Source organism: Botryllus schlosseri, chromosome 12 (assembly GCF_051294905.1).
Source record: "Botryllus schlosseri isolate E-star chromosome 12, Bs_hap1, whole genome shotgun sequence".
NCBI classification, from domain to species: Eukaryota; Metazoa; Chordata; class Ascidiacea; order Stolidobranchia; family Styelidae; genus Botryllus; species Botryllus schlosseri.
This window is the reverse complement of record NC_137247.1, coordinates 19837953-19856511: the sequence shown is the minus strand read 5'-3', so window position 1 is coordinate 19856511 and position 18559 is coordinate 19837953. Positions and strand designations below refer to the sequence as shown.

The 18559-nt window shown below is 40.4% G+C and overlaps 1 protein-coding gene and 1 long non-coding RNA gene across 2 annotated transcripts in view; one reads left to right on the top strand and one right to left on the bottom strand.

Moving 5' to 3' along the window:
* The window catches only part of LOC145451878 (uncharacterized), a 249497-nt gene extending 234204 nt beyond the window's left edge, over positions 1-15293 (bottom strand). Inside the window, exon 1 of the long non-coding RNA XR_013919110.1 lies at positions 14855-15293. This is a non-coding gene — a long non-coding RNA (uncharacterized LOC145451878). The remainder of the gene's footprint in view (positions 1-14854) is intronic.
* Positions 1-18559, top strand: part of LOC145451868 (polyserase-2-like) — a 111980-nt gene that overhangs the window by 70159 nt on the left and 23262 nt on the right. Inside the window, exon 13 of the mRNA XM_080330090.1 lies at positions 16916-17024. Coding sequence (XP_080186216.1) covers positions 16916-17024 — 109 coding nt within the window. The remainder of the gene's footprint in view (positions 1-16915; positions 17025-18559) is intronic.

Genomic DNA, 18559 nt, shown 5'->3' with positions numbered 1-18559 from the left:
ATCACTTCATAGTTGGTATTGTTTACATCGTCCTCGCGTGATATGTTGTGCTCATCTCAATAGCTGGTTGCGTCAGCATGGCGAGTTGATGTTTCACACCGGGGTGAGCGAAAACCTCTACCAATGTCCATTTATTCAAAATAAACCTGGTAAACATTTTTGCACTTCTTCGATATAAACTGCATGTCGTGAAGTGTTCTCATGAATTGATTGTAAACCTTGAAAATTAAGAAGGAGTATTCGTCAAGATTGCTAGCTGCATCACACATTATGGCCTAAGCATGAGCAGCAACTTGTATTTGTAGATTGTATATACTGCGTCAAATACCTAGGATATTTTTCCAGCAATGTATCTCCACAATCCTCCAGTTCAAAATATCTCTCTTGAATATGCTCATATATATTGCATAATGTGGTATAACGGAAATTACTCGACGGCTTGACTGTGATATAACAAATTCCATTTTGTAATTATCCAATGTCTAATGCATAATTTGTTTAGAGCACCATTATCAACCAATTTCAAAATTGTAGTCCATTCTAACTTTCAAGAAAAGATTGTTCGTGTGCTGAAACAGCCGCTAAGCAACCCACAACCGAGATGAAATTGGAAAGTGCTGTTTAACACAAGAATTTAGGAATCTTATTAAAAGTGCAAATCATTATCTTCTGGAATACTGGTACGGCTGGCAGTACATGGGAATCAACCATGTCATGTTCCAACTGCCATTTCAAGTCATATTGCATTACAAATGAATATTGCTTCAATTGTACTGGCTCGAAAAATATTTCTTGACGCTACTGCAAAACTGGAGATATTCTTATGCTGCAGAAGCGGCAACGCCCAAAGCAACGAAACTCGTGAGCAGGGAGACTTATCAAGGCAACAAGAAAACAACAGCAATATTAAATTTGATACATTGATTTTTGCCAATCCATCAAGCAGACTGCCTCATTATCACCAAGAGATTGAGTCTGGATCCGTTATTTGAATCATTTTTGCCTGATCAGGAAATCTGGCCGTAGCTATGCGATGTGGTAGCTTTTAAAGAGTGCCGTAATTGATTTCCAAAGAGGCTTGAGGAAACATTACCATACTACGGGTTAAAATGGCATGGTACTTGATGCTTTAATGCACAGTGCACACTGCACACCAGGGTTATGACTACAAAAAAAAATCAAAATTTTGCGTGTCCTGTAGTCACAAATGATGAACTTTTGTGTCCTGATTTCAAAATTCACAAAAGTTAAGACTGTTTAAACAAAAACCTCCCGCACAAAAATGTTCCAGTTTTCACTGTATGAAGGATAGGCTTTCTTTTGTAGATACAGACTATATAATTTATACATCGACTGATTTGATCTTAACTGACCCAATACCAATTCCGAAGATTTAAAATAGTATTTTGATAAATTTTGATCGCCCAGATTGAAATATTCCTATCGTGTTCTTGTTTACAGTCAAAATTAAATAATTAATAAATAATTATTAATTCCGATTTTAGATGTGGACTGTATACATCGTATAATTTCAATTTGTCTGACACAAATCAAACTGGGTGTTCGAAAATGCGAAAGTACAACAACTCTAGATATTTTCAGTGGTCTAGAAAACCGATTAGAAGAATATGATGTATAATCTCATATATCATATGTGACACCGTTGCTGATACTGGGCGACAGAATGGCGTTGTTTCTGAACTGCAAAATGCAATGATGAGCAAGGATTTTCATAAACCCCAATATATTGTTTGCCAACATCATATTATCGATTCTTAACGCATATATAAGAGTTCTTCAATCCAACGTCTTCAACAAATCCGACTCTCAGCTACAAATTTGGAGATGATGTGGCAAAACACTACGAAAACTTGGTGCAATCCACCAAGCAAGAATTTCAGATGAAAATATTAGAAAACCGAAGATGGAGGGATGATTTTAAGTTTATAATTGACCTGTGCAGAGCATGCTGCTCTTTCAAAGAAAATAGTAGAGATTACCACTAATCAAATGGCATAAACTTCCATTTCTACGCAATGCGAGGTGGTGCTCAAGGGCCATGATTGCGTACTTTCCCCAGATGGAGAATAACTCTGAAGATTTCATTAGTCATCGCAAATGCGTGTCAGGAAGACTGGTATTCTAACCAGATGTCTATAGATGGAATATACTAGAGCCCGACCGATTACCGGTTCGTCGATAATGACACTTTGAAAGAATTATCGGAATCGGCCATTGGAGCTGAAAATTTATCGGCAATTTACGTGTGACGTCACAGCATGGCGGTAGGATGCCAGAAATCTATAATCTTTGACCGCCAGACTGAGAATATTGATATATTTCATATAGCTTAAACTATGAGGTGTTCAGATGCAGCCTTTCTAGTTTATTTCTTGTTCAAGTATAACAATGGCTGTAAAGATGTTCAAATAAATGCCCTGAAGCTTTGAAAACGTGCTTATGTATGCATCCAACTTCTTTTGAATATCGGCTGAATGTATTAGGGTTATCGGTCAAGGGGTGAGATATCGGTTTTATCGGTATCGACCCAAAAATCCAATATCGGTCGGGCTCTAGAATATACCAAAGATTTTTTGCTGCTATCTATCTTTATCGAATGTCCTGCAGCGATAAAGTGCCTCAAAACCCCACTGGAAGTCGGATAGGTCCGTCGTAGATGTCCCTGACACTAACATAATAACAGAAAGGGAAGTCAAATTGATGGATGAACTTTACAAGAAGTGCAATAGGACATATATTTGAAGATTAAATTTGTAGCAAAGAAATCTTTTAATTTTTTTAATTTTTCTAAATTTGGTCCAGTGTCGAAAATTGAACTTAGTTTGTGCGGGAGATTTTTTTCGATTTGAATAAAATGATTATAATTTTATTAATTTATACCAAAATGTTCATCAATTCCTGCTACAGGCAAACATTTTTTTAGTCATAACCTTACTGCACACCCATGCTCCACGCCATGTAAAATCCCTGCTCTACCATCCAACTGCAATGCTGTTATTGTCATTAAGAGAGAACAGGAACGCTCAAAGAAATAACATTTGCAATATATATTTTTGTTGCGTGACAAGAAACATTGACGTAATGAACTATTAGGCACAGTTATCCGATTGGTCATAATTAGGTCAAGTTTTTGTTGCATTTATTTTTGACAAAAGTTGCAGTAAAAAGTTGCATTTATTTTTATACAAAAGTTGCACTAAAAGACCACATTTTGCTCGATTGACTAAAAAAAGGTTAACTTCTCAGTTCCACTAAAAAAAAGGTCAACTTTCCGGCTCAGCTCCCGAAATACCCGTAAGAGCGTTACTTCATTGCTGATTACGGTATTTCAGTCGAATTTGGCCGTGTATTTCACCAAAATCAAAAATACTTTCATGGAAAATCGAAAAAGTTGCAAAATGTTGCAAAAAGTTGCCTGAAAAAAAATAGACAAAAGTTGCAAAAAGTTGCACTATAAGATTCCATCAAACTGCTTTAAACAGCATTATACATATCTTACGAGTATTTAGGAAGCTGCTGGAAGCTGTGAAAAAAAAAGTTGCAAAAACTTGCCCTAGTCATAATATCACAGCACAGTTTCATAAATTGCAACAAAAATAGATGCACAATGCACATTGCACATTAATTGAATGGCTCGTATTGCTCTTGCTACATATTGACTTGACTTATATGCTTTCCGTTGACTAAGATCTTGGTTCTGGTTATTCTGAATTTTGATAACAACAAATCCCGATATAGTAACAAAAGATGTTTTCTAGTACGTTAGTAATGTGCTATGCAGTTATAGTAAATGAAATATCTACACCCTGCATAAAATTCTCAATGATATTATAGTGTTGGTATCCTCATAGAAATTTAGTTACAACTAGTATCAGCACACTTAAGAGTCCATGAGGAGGTGAGGTTGTGGTGTTATATTTATCCGTTAGGTGTCTACCTTCTCATCATTTCCGCTAGTAATTACTTCGTGCGTTTGTCTATCTGTTAATTCATCATTCTGGTGTAGGGCGTTCTGAGAGTAGCATGTGTTTCCTGATTTACTTCTGTTTTAACGTTTATATTCTTTGTAGCATAGTCTACACTTTTAGTGAATAAAAGCCTAGAAAGCCGTATGTCTATTGGTGGGTTTTCCTCGCAAGGTCACTACAATTTTATTCACTAAATCTGAAGATCATGGCTGGTTCTCAGGAAAAGTATATTCGAGTGCCAATACTCGAAATCCTTCCAAGTTCTCCGGATTCCCTAAAGGTCTTCAACCACTGGGAAAAGATGCTCAACAATTTTATCACTGCAGTTGAGACTTCGAATACGCCAGCTCCTAACTCTGGTGAAAACCCGCCCGCACCTGTCATCGATAAGTTAGCGATCCTTACAGGGTATGTGTCTCCCGACGTCTATTCATTGTTCGAACAGCTAGATACCTTCACGGCAGCAATGGACCTGCTTAGATCCAGGTACCGAAAGAAAAAGAACGTCATTTATGCAAGACATCTGCTGGCCATTGCGAAACAAGATCCAGGCAAATCAATCACCGAGTTCTCACAGGATTTGCTCATGCTCGCTCGTGATTGTTCGTTCGAGAATGTATCGGCGGACCAGCACAGACAAGAAGCCGTACGGGATTCACTAATTACTGGTCTACACTCGTCAGCTATTCGTCTGCGCTTACTCGAACATGACGATTTGACGCTGGAAAAGGCCATTAAAATTGCAGAGTGTCTGGAACAGGCACAGAAGTTTTCTAGTTCCTATGAGCCGCAGAGTCAACCTGTTCTGAATGTCAACAGCGATCAATCTGCTAACAGTTACAATTTATCGGCGTTCAAGAGCGATGTGCCTGCCGCGAATACATTAAAGAAGAAGTGCATTTTCTGCGGAGAAATTCACGAAAGAACAAGGAAATCCTGTCCCGCGAAAGATGCTTCATGCTTTCATTGTGGCGTGCGGGGACACTATGCGAAAGTGTGCAGATTGCGTATCAGAGGAGAACCTGCTGCCTCGTTGAACTCGTTAGTCTCTGGCTCGGCTCTTGCTGGAATACCCGAATCTCTTCGGTATTCTTGCCTCGACGTCTCCGTTGCGCAAAATAACGTGAAGGCTTTGATAGATTCCGGTGCTTATGAATGCTATATCAGTGAATCCCTATCGAAATTCCTCGGCCTTCGCCCGTTTGGTCGCAAGTACTCCATCACACTCGCAGAGAAGAACTCCGTAACAAAACAACTGTTCTCGGGTGCATTGAAGCTTCACTCGAGATACCGGGGTGTAATTACGGCAAAGTCAAATTCAGAGTCGTTAAAGATCTCATTGCTGATGTGATCCTGGGATTGGAATTCATGAAGCAGCATGGGAAAGTTGTATTTGAATTTGGCGGACCATCGAAGGATCTCATCATTTCGAATGGTTTACATTGCGCCGTAGCAGCTGCGAGAGTATCCGCACCTCCTCAAATATTCAAATTCGTCGACCCTGAAGTGCGACCCGTAGCTGTCAAATCAAGAAATTATAGTTCAGATGACCGGAAATTCATTGCGAGTGAGTTGTCGAAGCTGCTGCGTGACGGTGTAGTAGAACGTTCCGTGTCTCCCTGGCGAGCCCAGGTCTTGGTAACGAAAGATTTTCGGCACAAGAAGAGGTTAGTAATCGATTACTCACAGACCATCAATAGGTTTACTCCTCTGGATGCATACCCTTTGCCCAAAATAGAGAACATCGTGAACGACGTGGCGAAAGGAATGGTATATAGCACCATTGATTTGAAATCTGCTTACCACCAAGTACCGCTATCTTTATCCGATAGGCCATATACTGCTTTTGAAGCTGGTGGATCGTTGTATCAATTTTGTCGTCTCCCTTTCGGGATAACCAATGGTGTAGCTGCGTTTCAGCGGTTCATTGATTAATTCATTGCTGAGCACAAACTAAATGGTACTATTGCCTATCTTGATAACGTCACGATTTATGGGGAAAACCAAAAAGAGCATGATGAAAGGCTTCAAGCCTTCATGTCTGCTGCGACAAATTGGGGATTGACTCTCAATCAAGATAAATGTCTGTTCTCCGTGTCAAAACTCTCATTACTTGGACATTTAATATCACACAACAGAATTCAGCCAGATCCTGATCATCTTAAACCATTACTCGACATGCCAGTTCCTAACGACAATCGCAGTTTGAAACGTTTCATGGGGATGATGGCTTACTATTCAAAGTGGATCCCTTCTTTCTCGGGGAAAATCAAACCATTATGTCAAAATTGCGAATTCCCGTTGATTGGATTTCAGCTGGAAGCCATTAATACTCTGAAAACTGACTTATTACGGGCCTGTTTAAGTTGTATTTATGACGATGAGCCTTTCCAAGTCGAATGTGATGCTTCAGACCACGCCATCGGGGCCATTCTGAGCCAACGGGGCAGACCAGTCGCCTTTATGTCCCGAACCTTGTCTAAAAGCGAGATCAAATATCCGGCCGTTGAGAAAGAGGCGTTGGCAATTATAGAATCGGTCAGAAAATGGGGTTATCTGTTGATCAGAAACGAGTTCCAATTGATCACAGACCAGAAGGCGCTTTCATTTATTTTCCGAAAAAGTCACCCAAGCAAAATTAAGAACAGCAAGTTATCTATATGGAAATTAGAACTAAGCTCGTTGAAATATGAAATTATTCATCGTCCTGGTAAGGAACACGTGGGTGCTGATGCACTTTCTCGTTTGTGTTCTATTTCGTCGTCGTCTGGAATGTCGTTGCAACAGGTTCATGAAGCCCTGAGCCACCCCGGAGTCCGTCGACTACATCACTTTGTTCGAGCGAAAAATCTACCATTCTCCGTGGAAGCCGTCAAAAGGATCTGTTCTAATTGTTCGGTTTGCGCTGAATTTAAACCGAGGTTTTTCAAATCCAACCAAGTCAATCATCTCGTCAAAGCCACCAGACCCTGGGAACGTATAAGCATTGATTTTAAAGGTCCTGTTTCCGGACCAAAGCGGTTTATACTCGTTATAATCGATGAATATAGCAGATTTCCATTCGCTTATGCATGTCGTGACATGACCTCTGCTACTGTAATCAATTGCCTGTCTTCATTGTTTTCTCTTGTTGGACTCCCAGAATACGTCCACAGTGATCGGGGAACTTCATTCCTATCAAAAGACGTAACGGCCTTCCTAACGCGTAAAGGTGTTGCGACAAGCAAATCAACTCCCTATCATCCAACGGGTAATGCTCAGTGTGAACGTCTGAACCAAACCCTCTGGAAGGCAATTAAACTCCGCTTAGCTACTCAAAGGTTGCCTGAACGGTTGTGGGAGCAAGTCCTACCCGATGCCTTACATTCGATAAGGTCTCTACTCTGCACGTCTACTAACTGTTGTCCCCATGACCGATTTTTCAGCTTCGAGCGCAGATCCATGCTGGGTGCGTCGATACCTGATTGGCTACTAAACGGTGGTACTGTGCTGCTACGGAACTTTGTTCGCAACAAGAGTGATCCCGAAGTGGTTAGAGTAGAGCTTCTAGATGCTAACCCAAAATATGCATTAATTCGTCACAGGAACGGGACGGAATCAACTGTATCAGTAAAGGATCTAGCCCCGTGCCCGCGTGAAGAGAACGATAATGGGCTTGATTTCCGTTCCATCGAGCCTACAGTCGACTTGCGTTCTGCCGAAATCAACAACGACCAGAATGGTTTATTATCTCAAAACTCCTCAAATCATCATTCAAACTCTCCTGTCGATACTCAAAACGACTCCCACGATACCTCAATCGGTCGTAACGATTCCGATGCAACTGTTGATGAGCCACCGATCCGAAGGTCATCAAGAATCAGACGAGCGCCGGATTGGTATGGTGACCGCACAACATGACTTGAGTACAGTGGGCCGATCATTTTAGGCTGGGGAGATTGTGGTGTTATATTTATCCGTTAGGTGTCTACCTTCTCATCATTTCCGCTAGTAATTACTTCGTGCGTTTGTCTATCTGTTAATTCATCATTCTGGTGTAGGGCGTTCTGAGAGTAGCATGTGTTTCCTGATTTACTTCTGTTTTAACGTTTATATTCTTTGTAGCATAGTCTACACTTTTAGTGAATAAAAGCCTAGAAAGCCGTATGTCTATTGGTGGGTTTTCCTCGCAAGGTCACTACAGAGGTATTTAAGGTGTTCAAAATCTTGCTTCTGCAATACCAATACGATGAGACATTGTTATGACGCTCGGATTTGATCAAATTCTCCCATGATTTACTTGACTGTTGAAGGAATAGATGGTGATGTGTAAGTCTGGAAACTTGTAGAGTGAAAGGGGAATGTTGGACTGTCTTTATTCCGTCCAATTCTTCGAAGTCACCATCTTGCAACTCAACTATGACTGTAAGAGTTGACAAACTGGAGGACATAAACGACTATGCAAAGTATACGCTGTGAACAATCATTAATATATCATTAGCTGGGCAGAAGTTTATCAAACCTGAAATAGACAGTGACATGAACTTTCTACCTATTGTGCGTCGCTCTTGCGCAGTCGTGGCCAAAACCTGCACAGTACGCACACATTTCACCTTCAACAGAGGCCACGATAGAAACTTTCCCCTAAGGTAACGCTAGTTCGCAAAGAATGATTGGTGACGAACCTTTTGTTTACATCTCAATCATACCGCTGGTGAAGCATGACTCGCGATGCGCTCAAACGCAGAGCTCACTGAAGTTTCCAATCAATGTATAATCATAGTGTCCTATATGGTGTCGACACAGGCAAATCTCACGCCTCAGTGAAATTGTATCACGTCACAATTTCGATTTGGCTACAGGCATATTGACGGTCATTTTTGACCGGCTTGCCGAGTATTAAATTTGGTAAAACGGGTATCAATCGAAAGCTGACTCTCCACTGATTACGAAAATATAAATTTTATTCCGCTCGTGTCCCTGGAACTCTCAAAATCAGCCTCGAATTTTTCATTGTTATGGAGATTGGCATTGGGAGATTGGCAAAACGAGAGAGTAGCTCAAGAGAAAAAGAGCCAGACACCATTGTTGCGTCCCAATGCCAATCTCCATAACAATGAAAAATTCGAGGCTGATTGTGGGAGTTCCAGGGACACGAGCGGAATAAAATTTATATTTCCGTAATCATTGCAGAGTCAGCTTTCGATTGATACCCGTTTTACCAAATTTAATGCTCGTCAGGCCGGTCAAAAATGACCGTCAAATTTCATGTAGCCAAATGTAAATTGTGACGTGATACAATTTCACTGAGGCGTGAGATTTGCCTGTGTCGACACCATATAGGACACTATGGTATAATCATTGCTTAGACCAGACCAGGAAGTGCCGTTAAGCATACGCCATCTAGCGAATACAAGTATGGCTCCTAAAATATTGAACCCCCTAAAATTAGCATGAAATGCCCACAATAACATTATGGTTTCTTGCTCCATGGCTGTATATTCACACCCGTATATCAGGAGTGGTACAGGGGTAGAAATACACGCTCTTTTTTGGGAAGCGGGTGGCGCAGTTGGTTAAACACTGCAGTCACGACACCAATCGTTGCTGGTTCGAGTCTCGGCTGGGCTATGTATCTATTACTTCGTTTCCATGCACGGCCGATGGACAGCTGAAAGGCCATGATGCATGCGTTGAACATTTCGGCCGTGTTTCCATGACCAGACGTAATCCGACGGTGACTTGGCCGAACCAGGTGCGCGAAGCGTTTCGCGCTGACGTTTTTGGCTTAATTACCCAGTAATAATTTCACTTCATCCCAAGATTGCGATAAAATGACTCGATAGGAATGAGCCAAGACGACTTGTTGCGGTCATTCAATCAAGCAACCCGATTTGACCTGGAACACAGACCTAAATTGAACATGTAAAGTTGTCATGATTAACCACTTGATTAAATCGAACAGAAGATAGAATAAGATGTAAAAAGATGAAAATTAGGAGGCACATCTTAGTATATGGGCGATACAAATATGGGACAACGCGGTCCGATAAATTCGAGCGCAGACTGGTAACTTTTTGTCTAGTCTGTCCATAGATAACCCACCTACGGATAGATGCGTATCACGTGATTCACGGTCGAGTGATCCTACAGTCGCAGATTTGTTGTCGCTTCATAGCATGAAACGGCAACGTAATTGCTAATCCCATAGATGACGACCCGAGCGCTCAAATTTATTAAAGTTGTTATTATTCGATAATTTACATTAAATTTTCATCAAGGCGAAGGAACCACCCCGAAATAGCCTTCAAAGTCTGAAAATCGGCATTGTTCTAAACAATCGAAACGACGCAGCACAATCAAGGCTTTGGAGCCGGAGCCGTGCATTTTTACCGGAGCTGGAGCAAGAGCCGGAGCTCTACATAAATTTCAGCCGGAGCCGGAGCGGGAGTCAGTTATTTGAGGGGTAGCTCCGGCTCCGACTATTTCATAAGATGCTATTATATATGCAACAACCATATCTGCAGAGTTCACATAATTCAACAGCAGGCCGTCGCGAAATTAAGAATCTTTTTCTCTTTGGCGCTACTCTTTCCGACTAACCATGTTCCTGGGGATTTAACAGCAGAGCAGTCGTCTGTTCAATGTTCAATTCTCATACATTAGTGCCGAACCTCGGTATGCAAAATATGCCTGTGAATATTGTGGGTATTCGGCATACCCGCAATTTCATCATCAGCACAAACATGTTGGCTAATTGTATACGGTTCGAAAATAATGATCACTATGTATTACGCGTCTATTAGTCTATCCTTGCAACCCGCATGCAATAATAGATATGACCAAATGCAGACATGGGGTAATCGCGATTAGTAATCGTAATCGATTACGACGATTACAGCATTTTCAAGTAATCGTAATCGCAATCGATTACATTCGAGAAAATTCCAAAGTAATCGTAATCGTAATCGACTACTTCCCATATTTAATCGATTTCTTTGCAAAAGAACGATTACTTTTTATTTGTACAGGACTATGAGATAAACTGAACATTCGTGAACAAGGAAAAGGTATTATACCAGTTAGTGATAGCACAAACGTCAGATTTTCAAATGCCACTGCTCATTATTACGTCAGAAAGGGACCATTAGCTTTGCTCGTCATTGCGTAAGAAGTATCCAGCTATCCACACATAGTGAATAGATATTCGATGTACATTTGTGTGATTGTAAGAACACTCACCGTACTGCATATCAGGTTATCAATACATTCCAGACGCCACTACCTCGCAGCAGGATAATTAACCACCACTCTGCCTAGTATTAAATAGTAACTTTTGTATTGATGTTTGGCTATGCTTATAAACGCGGTTTGACCGTTGCTGCTTGGCGAGCAGTAGGCCTATGTAGTACGAACGTACACCGGACAAAGGTTTGAAATTTTGTAGCCTACTCGTCAAATAAAACATTACGGTTTCCACGACGAAGCATTAAAATCAACAGCTGCTGATATATATCATAACCGAGCTGGTTCTCGTAATGGCCGCTTGCATTACATTATCTGTATTAAGTTGTAGGCAGAGTTTTATAAATACTTTCTCTTATTCTCATATGATTCTACTTGAAACGGGCGCTAATCGTTATTTCACAATTCTTTACTCAACATTTGGGCCCGCCGCCATAGCCATCGGCTTATATACAATGTTAGCGTGGCAGGACAAACACAGCAAATCGTCCCCCACTCCAAACGTTGCTCTTGGGCCCCCATAGGGTAGTAAATTTTCAAGTTGAAGATTTAATTTTGTCAATAATATTGGTAATTGCATAATATTACTATTCATTTTTAATCCTCTCTCAGCCCCCGATGTTCAGATTTACCTGAAGAGCTGGAGGCACGTAATTCATAATTATAAAATCTTGTATCTTGTAATAATTAGTTACTTTAGGGTATGTTGTTAATTCGTGACCTCCGGTCTGTTGTATAATCAAAAGATATTGTTGTGGCCCAAACGTAGCAGACTAAAAAAAATACGTGCGTGAGACGCATACACTAATTGCCATGTCTTTAATGCTCTGTGGGTGCCCGGGTGGCATTTGCATTGTGGGCTCAGATTGGAAGGACCGGACTATTAGTCACGCCCACCCAGTGCGGCTATTGACAATGGACACATACCCCAAGTTTCGGTCTATGTCTTTCATTAGTAGCACACTTCGTGGATTCGCATGTTGGCCGAAACTGCATATATGTTTTGGTGTGACGTGGCGCGGTATTAACTGGCACCTAAATGCCTATTACTACAAATTATGCATGCTTTTTTTCTTGGCGTATGTATTTCAAAATCAAGCTATCTAGTTGAGATATTTAAATCGCGATGCTCGTAGATAATTTTCAAGTTCATGAAATCTCTCGCAAATAGTCTATAATTTGTGTTGGTTTACGAAATACTTTTGAGTCCCCTTCGAGCTCGCTCCTCACCCTATTAGGAAATTTGGGGTGCGACAGTTGTGAACCTGGCAAGAATGCAAATCGTTGGGTGCGATAAATCGTCCTCTATAAAATAAGCAATGGGTACTTTATGACATAACAAGCAATTATCGCGTCTTTTTTTAAAGAAAGTTGTTATCTCATTAGGCCTCTTCAGCGCAATCCATATATTGTCTTCCAATGTAACTTCTAAGATGCAAAATAAATGTAATCGTGAGTAATCGTGATTACTTTTACAATGTAATCGTAATCGTAATCGACTACTTCCTGATTTTGCTGTAATCGTAATCGTAATCGTAATCGCGTCATTCAGAAGTAATCGTAACCGCAATCGATTACATTCACGAAGTAATCACCCCATGTCTGACCAAATGTAGCACCTGGCTCAAACCTTTGCGTGGTGTGCTGGATCATTACTATAATGACAGCCGATAATCAATCTAGATTTAGCCTGTAGCAGTTGTATCGCTATTCTATTATTTCGCGCTACATGCCATACATCTTCAAAATGAAGGCATGAGCTATAATAGTTAACTGGATTAGTTCTTTTATAATTTGAAAATGTATGATAAAAAGAAGGCTCAGGAGCTGGAGCAATTCAACACTTCGGCCTGCTTCAAAGTCGTGTGATTGTGTCATACACGCAGCACGTAATCCCATTCCATCTGATGAACTAATATTAAGTTGGTAACAGTAGATGTGAAAGGGTGGTATTGGGGCTCCGCCCAGAAACTTCTTTTACCTACTAATAGCCCCCTGGAAGTCTCGTCCAGCCCCCCCCCCAACCGTAGGGCCACCACTGGTTGCAGAGCAATGAAAAACACCCCGATACGCGTAGGTTACTACCAGAGTTGGATCAATTGTAATTTGTAATGTAATTGAATGTAATTAATTACATATTTCAATGTAATTGTAATGTAATTGTAATTGAAGCATTTTTATTTTGTGTAATTGTAATTGTAATTGTAATTTGACAAAAATTTGGCTTAATTACAATTTCAATTACATTAAATTGCTATTGAGACCTGACAAGCACAACATAAAATAATTGACTTATAATGCATTCTCTTTAAATGTCGACAAGGAATTTGGTGGATCCATTCGCGGAAGCCCTTGACTGCGCCTTTGCGGCGAAGTTTTTTATTTTTACCGCCATGCTGGCCTCGGCTGCGATTGTATACAATTTTTAGATTACTAACCAACGGATGGATTCGCAACACGTGACCAGGGCTGTGGAGTCGGTAAATTTTCCCACCGACTCCGGCTCCGACTCCGACTCCACACATTTTCAATATACCGACTCCGACTCCGACTCCGACTCCTGAGTCTTTAAACGTACCGACTCCGACTCCGACTCCGACTCCTGGGTCTTTAAACGTACCGACTCCGACTCCCGACTCCGACTCCGACTCCAGCATTATTACCAATTTACCTCGAAAATTATCTGCCACATTGTCGGTTGAATGACTATCATACAACCATTAAACATATGCAAACATATGATTAACTGTGGCATGCTGAATTGTTTCATTGTGGCACAGCTCGAATTATCCACTATGCAATTAACACGAAATAAAGATTTGCTAAATATCCTTCCTTATTCAAGTTTTTATAACATGGACTCTATAATATCCTGAAATGTATGAATCATTCAAATATGGCAGATATCCAATCCTGTATAATAAAAATGTAGATAAAAAATCCAAGTGTAGCTCTTGTGTATGACTCAGCAACTAATAAAGAAATTGATCTTACTAATTTTGTCATTACACATATCCTGATTACAAGGACAAACACTCTTACTACTAGTAATAGACATTGGTCATAAATGGAATTTAGTTAAGTAGTCAAAGACCATAGCCTATATGTCTAGTCTACATGTACTTAATCAAGTATTCAAGGATTGGGACTTGCAGTCCTTCTTAATCATTTGTTCGACCCAAACAGCTAAGCTACACTACAAATATTTTTAATTTTGTCAAATGGGAAGCATCGTTTGGTCATATTTACATATTTTTACAATTTTACAAAACCAGCCGATGCATTTTCTCTGTTACAGTATCATGGTATAATTCCAAAAATTGCATCAATTTTGACTGCGTCGCGAAAACGCATCGTCGATAGGAGCGAACCGAATTATGAAACATTGCAAACAAGACTTATATCACTACGCTCTAAAATTGATAACATTATGTCTTCCAACAGTGCAGCGCGCAATCAGGCCCTGGTCGCGCGAAGCGCGAAATTTTTTTGCAAGATAACGACTGAATTAGGCTATAGCTATATCAATAAATATGTTGCTAACATACATTGGGGGTCGCATCTGTATACCACTGGGCTCATTTGGCAAGGACAGGATTATTCGACTTCTAGACATAGCAAAATCGACGGTATCAGTGAACATGCCTCTTTCATTTTGTGCAAATGTTTTGTCGACGATCTCGCTGCGAGTGCACAAGCGAAGCCGTATCTCCTAATTGCGAATATAGTTAGACTCAATTATGTGAAGAATATGTATTTATAATTTTCAAAAGGGGGCTCAATTACTGAATGCAAGAAATCTAGTGACAATGAATCATACGAAGTACCGAGAAAAATTTCAAGTCAAATAAATCTGCTATGAAATATTCTACTTTATGGTCATATACGAAGATCTGGGATAAATGTGGCTGACCCCTGGATACGTCAATGCCTCAGAACTGTTGTTTTAGTCATCATCAAATTTCTCGGTCATGCTAATCAAATCTTGGTTGGCCTTGCAATTGTACCTGATGTCATAAATAATTTCGAGAATTACCTCGCAGGCCACACCTAACCTTCTCGTGTGCCAAATTTGGCCTGCGTGCCACTGGCTGGCCGCAGCTGATCTGTATGGTTAATAATAACAGTGATTGGTGGTACATAAAAATCATATTGAAAATTCTTTGAAAGCAAATGTTTTCATGATAGAGAAGTTGGAGTCGGAGTCGGAGTCGAAATCATAGTCATTCTCACAAACTCCGACTCCGACTCCAGTCAGTATTTTCCCACCGACTCCGACTCCGACTCCGACTCCAGCTATTACAGTTTTCACGACTCCGACTCCGACTCCGACTCCATCAAGCGAAAATTACCCCGACTCCGACTCCGACTCCACCGACTCCGACTCCGACTCCACAGCCCTGCACGTGACTCACGATTGAATACGCCGAGAAGCGAACTGCTGAGCCGGCTTAAAGCAGCAGAATTGATAGTCCCATAGCTAACGATCCAAGCGTCGAAATTTGATATGTATGGTCCTAATCGAAAGCTAGTGTCGCACTGATTCCGCAATAAAAGTATATTTCCAGGCAATGGTACCATCCCAAAATAGTCGTGAAAGTCTGGGAATCGGCATTGTTCTGAACAATCGCTGGGAGTAATTGGTCATTGTTGTGGTCATGCTGCTGCGGCGCTCTCACTTTTCAGAACAGTCGGCCTTAAACGGCTATTTTGGAGCAGTTCCATTCCCCTGACGAGATTTTAATTTGTATTTTCGGAATTAGTGCATCAATAGCTTACGATAACGACCAGATGCATCAAATTTGGACGCCTGAATCGCCAGCTCTAGGACTACAAAGTTTGCTGCTTTTAGCCGGCTCTGCAGTACGTTTGTCGGTGCATTCATCCGTTACTCACATCTTGCGCATCCATCCGTGGGTTGGCAATCTACAATAAGATTTCAGATCACGATGCTGCATCGTTACTTCGTCTGGCTAACTAACCAGACCACTGGATATTATATAACGTCTTATCTGACAAAGCACGGTTTTGTTTTCACCCCTCATCCTAATTCCTACGTCCCTCGATAAAAATAATATTATTTCTTTAATTATATACTATATACGCAAATCCAACCCGTGCATGATTATAATACTTTTTTCATCGACATACTGCATACTGGAATAGTTCGAAAACGTTTTTCTTTTATTAATTACCGGGTATTTGCGTATCATGAATGAAACATGAATACTTGAATTGTAATTACGACGCTACGGTTGTCAAGGAGCACGGTTGAATTGATCATTATTCAATTACATGTTCAACAGCAGCAATTGTAATTGTAATTGTAATGTAATTGAAGCATGCAAGGAGTAATAGTAATTGTAATTGTAATTTGATATTTTTAGCATGGAGTAATTGTAATTGTAATGTAATTGAAACATGCATGAAAGTAATTGTAATTGTAATTGAACTGAAATAATATAATTGATCCAACTCTGGTTACTACAACATCCGTTCAGAGAAATGCTTTTGTACCTTAGACATCACCAAGTATATGTTTAACATACCATTCAGTGATAATAGCCCGAGAAACCCAAGCATGCATAATCCAGAAATCGGGATTCATGGCATGAAATCTTCCCTGACTCGGAGAAGTTTGTTATATTCTACATGCTTTCACAACATGTTCCACTATTTCTAGTTAATGCAAATATTTACAGCTAAGCCGACCAGCAAACTTCAGTTCGTACGTGATGCCGATTTGTTTGCCTACCATCGGGGAAAGCCTGAATCACCTCACTACTTGCGTGGTAGTTGGTTTTCCATTCAGTAAGTATGGATATGTAAGTATGACTCATAGTGCATTGACCGCAGCTTTTTGGAATTATACAATCTACCATATTTTCAGTTGTTTCCAAGTGTTAATCTAGTAAGCTATACGACTTAACCGCATCGCCCATCGTCTTATTAACTACAGGTCTTGTAATGCGAATAAGGGCGACATGTTGTGACGTTAGTAGTTATTATGATCGGTCGTGATGTGACAGGGGCTGTTATGGGTGCGGTGGCATGATAACGCGAAACTAGTGGTGACATGGTGACCCTTTTGACCCATTGTTGTTGTACTTGATATATATTAATTATAAGATATATACACCATATGGGTGGACAAATGTATGATGCCATCATAAAAGCTCTCGGGTTATAATTTTGCAGCTACTATGAATATTTTGAATTTAACAGATTGATAATAGAGACTGACCAGATATCAAAACATTTTTAGGTTGAGCATTGTAATTCCAATCAAGGATTCGGGTATACTTCTGATAAGTAGGCCTAGGCTATTTATTAATCTCATGGCCAAATATCTTCAAATAATATAAATATATTAATGAATGTGTCCTAGTGATTGAAATATCGGAAAGCCGAACGGCCCATTGTTGTTACATCGATGGAGCGTACCATTGCATTTAAGTGACCTTACATAATAATATGGTTTAACGAACAAAAATGTATAACTAACAGATTGCCAATGGTTTCTATAACTACTTGCTAAGATAGTGAAATACCAAGCTGCGACCTTTCGATCTATTACTGTTCCCCTGATCTACGCGATTAGTTCTGTTGCGTCCATGGTTCTAACAAATTCACGGCATTCCGAGTCACTCCGAGTTCAGTCGAGTCATTTTCATTTTGCCATCGAGTTAGCCCGAGTCTGAGTATTTCTAAGAAAGCTCGCATCCGAGTCAAACTCACAAATTTCAGTCACGAATCGTCTAAGGGTCAGGTTTCGTCATCATGGATTGGAGATTTGACGAATAGTGAATCTTCCACTGCATGGTAGCGCTTGCATTTGATTTGATGGTGAAGTTTGATGAATAGTTTCATGCTTTCGGAGCAATATAAGAGGGAATTTTCACTTTATATTGTCAAAATGATAAAAATCTAAAATGTCGTCGCGGGCCGCACAAAATGCTCTGGCGGGCCGCGTGTTTGAGACCTCTGATATAAATCCTTATTCTTATGGGCGCGGCGTTGATTCGTACTTTCGGGTATAGACTGCGGGCGGCATGTTGTACTTTCAGCAAAAAAGGTGTGAAATAGTTTGCTAAATCTAGGAATCACTTGCAAGGTAATATTTTGGTAATTAGTTTACCACAGAGCCGGCGTAGACGGCGATTCGAATACCAACAATAGCCGCGTTCACATACTAACACTTCAAAAAGGTGTGAAATATTTGTAACATCCTTCGAGCGCTCACATGATAACACATCAGACATAGCCATCTCTTGTGGTTTGGTGTTACAGAGGTAGGAATCACGCACAAGTAATATTTTGGTAATTAGTTTGTCACAGAACCGTCG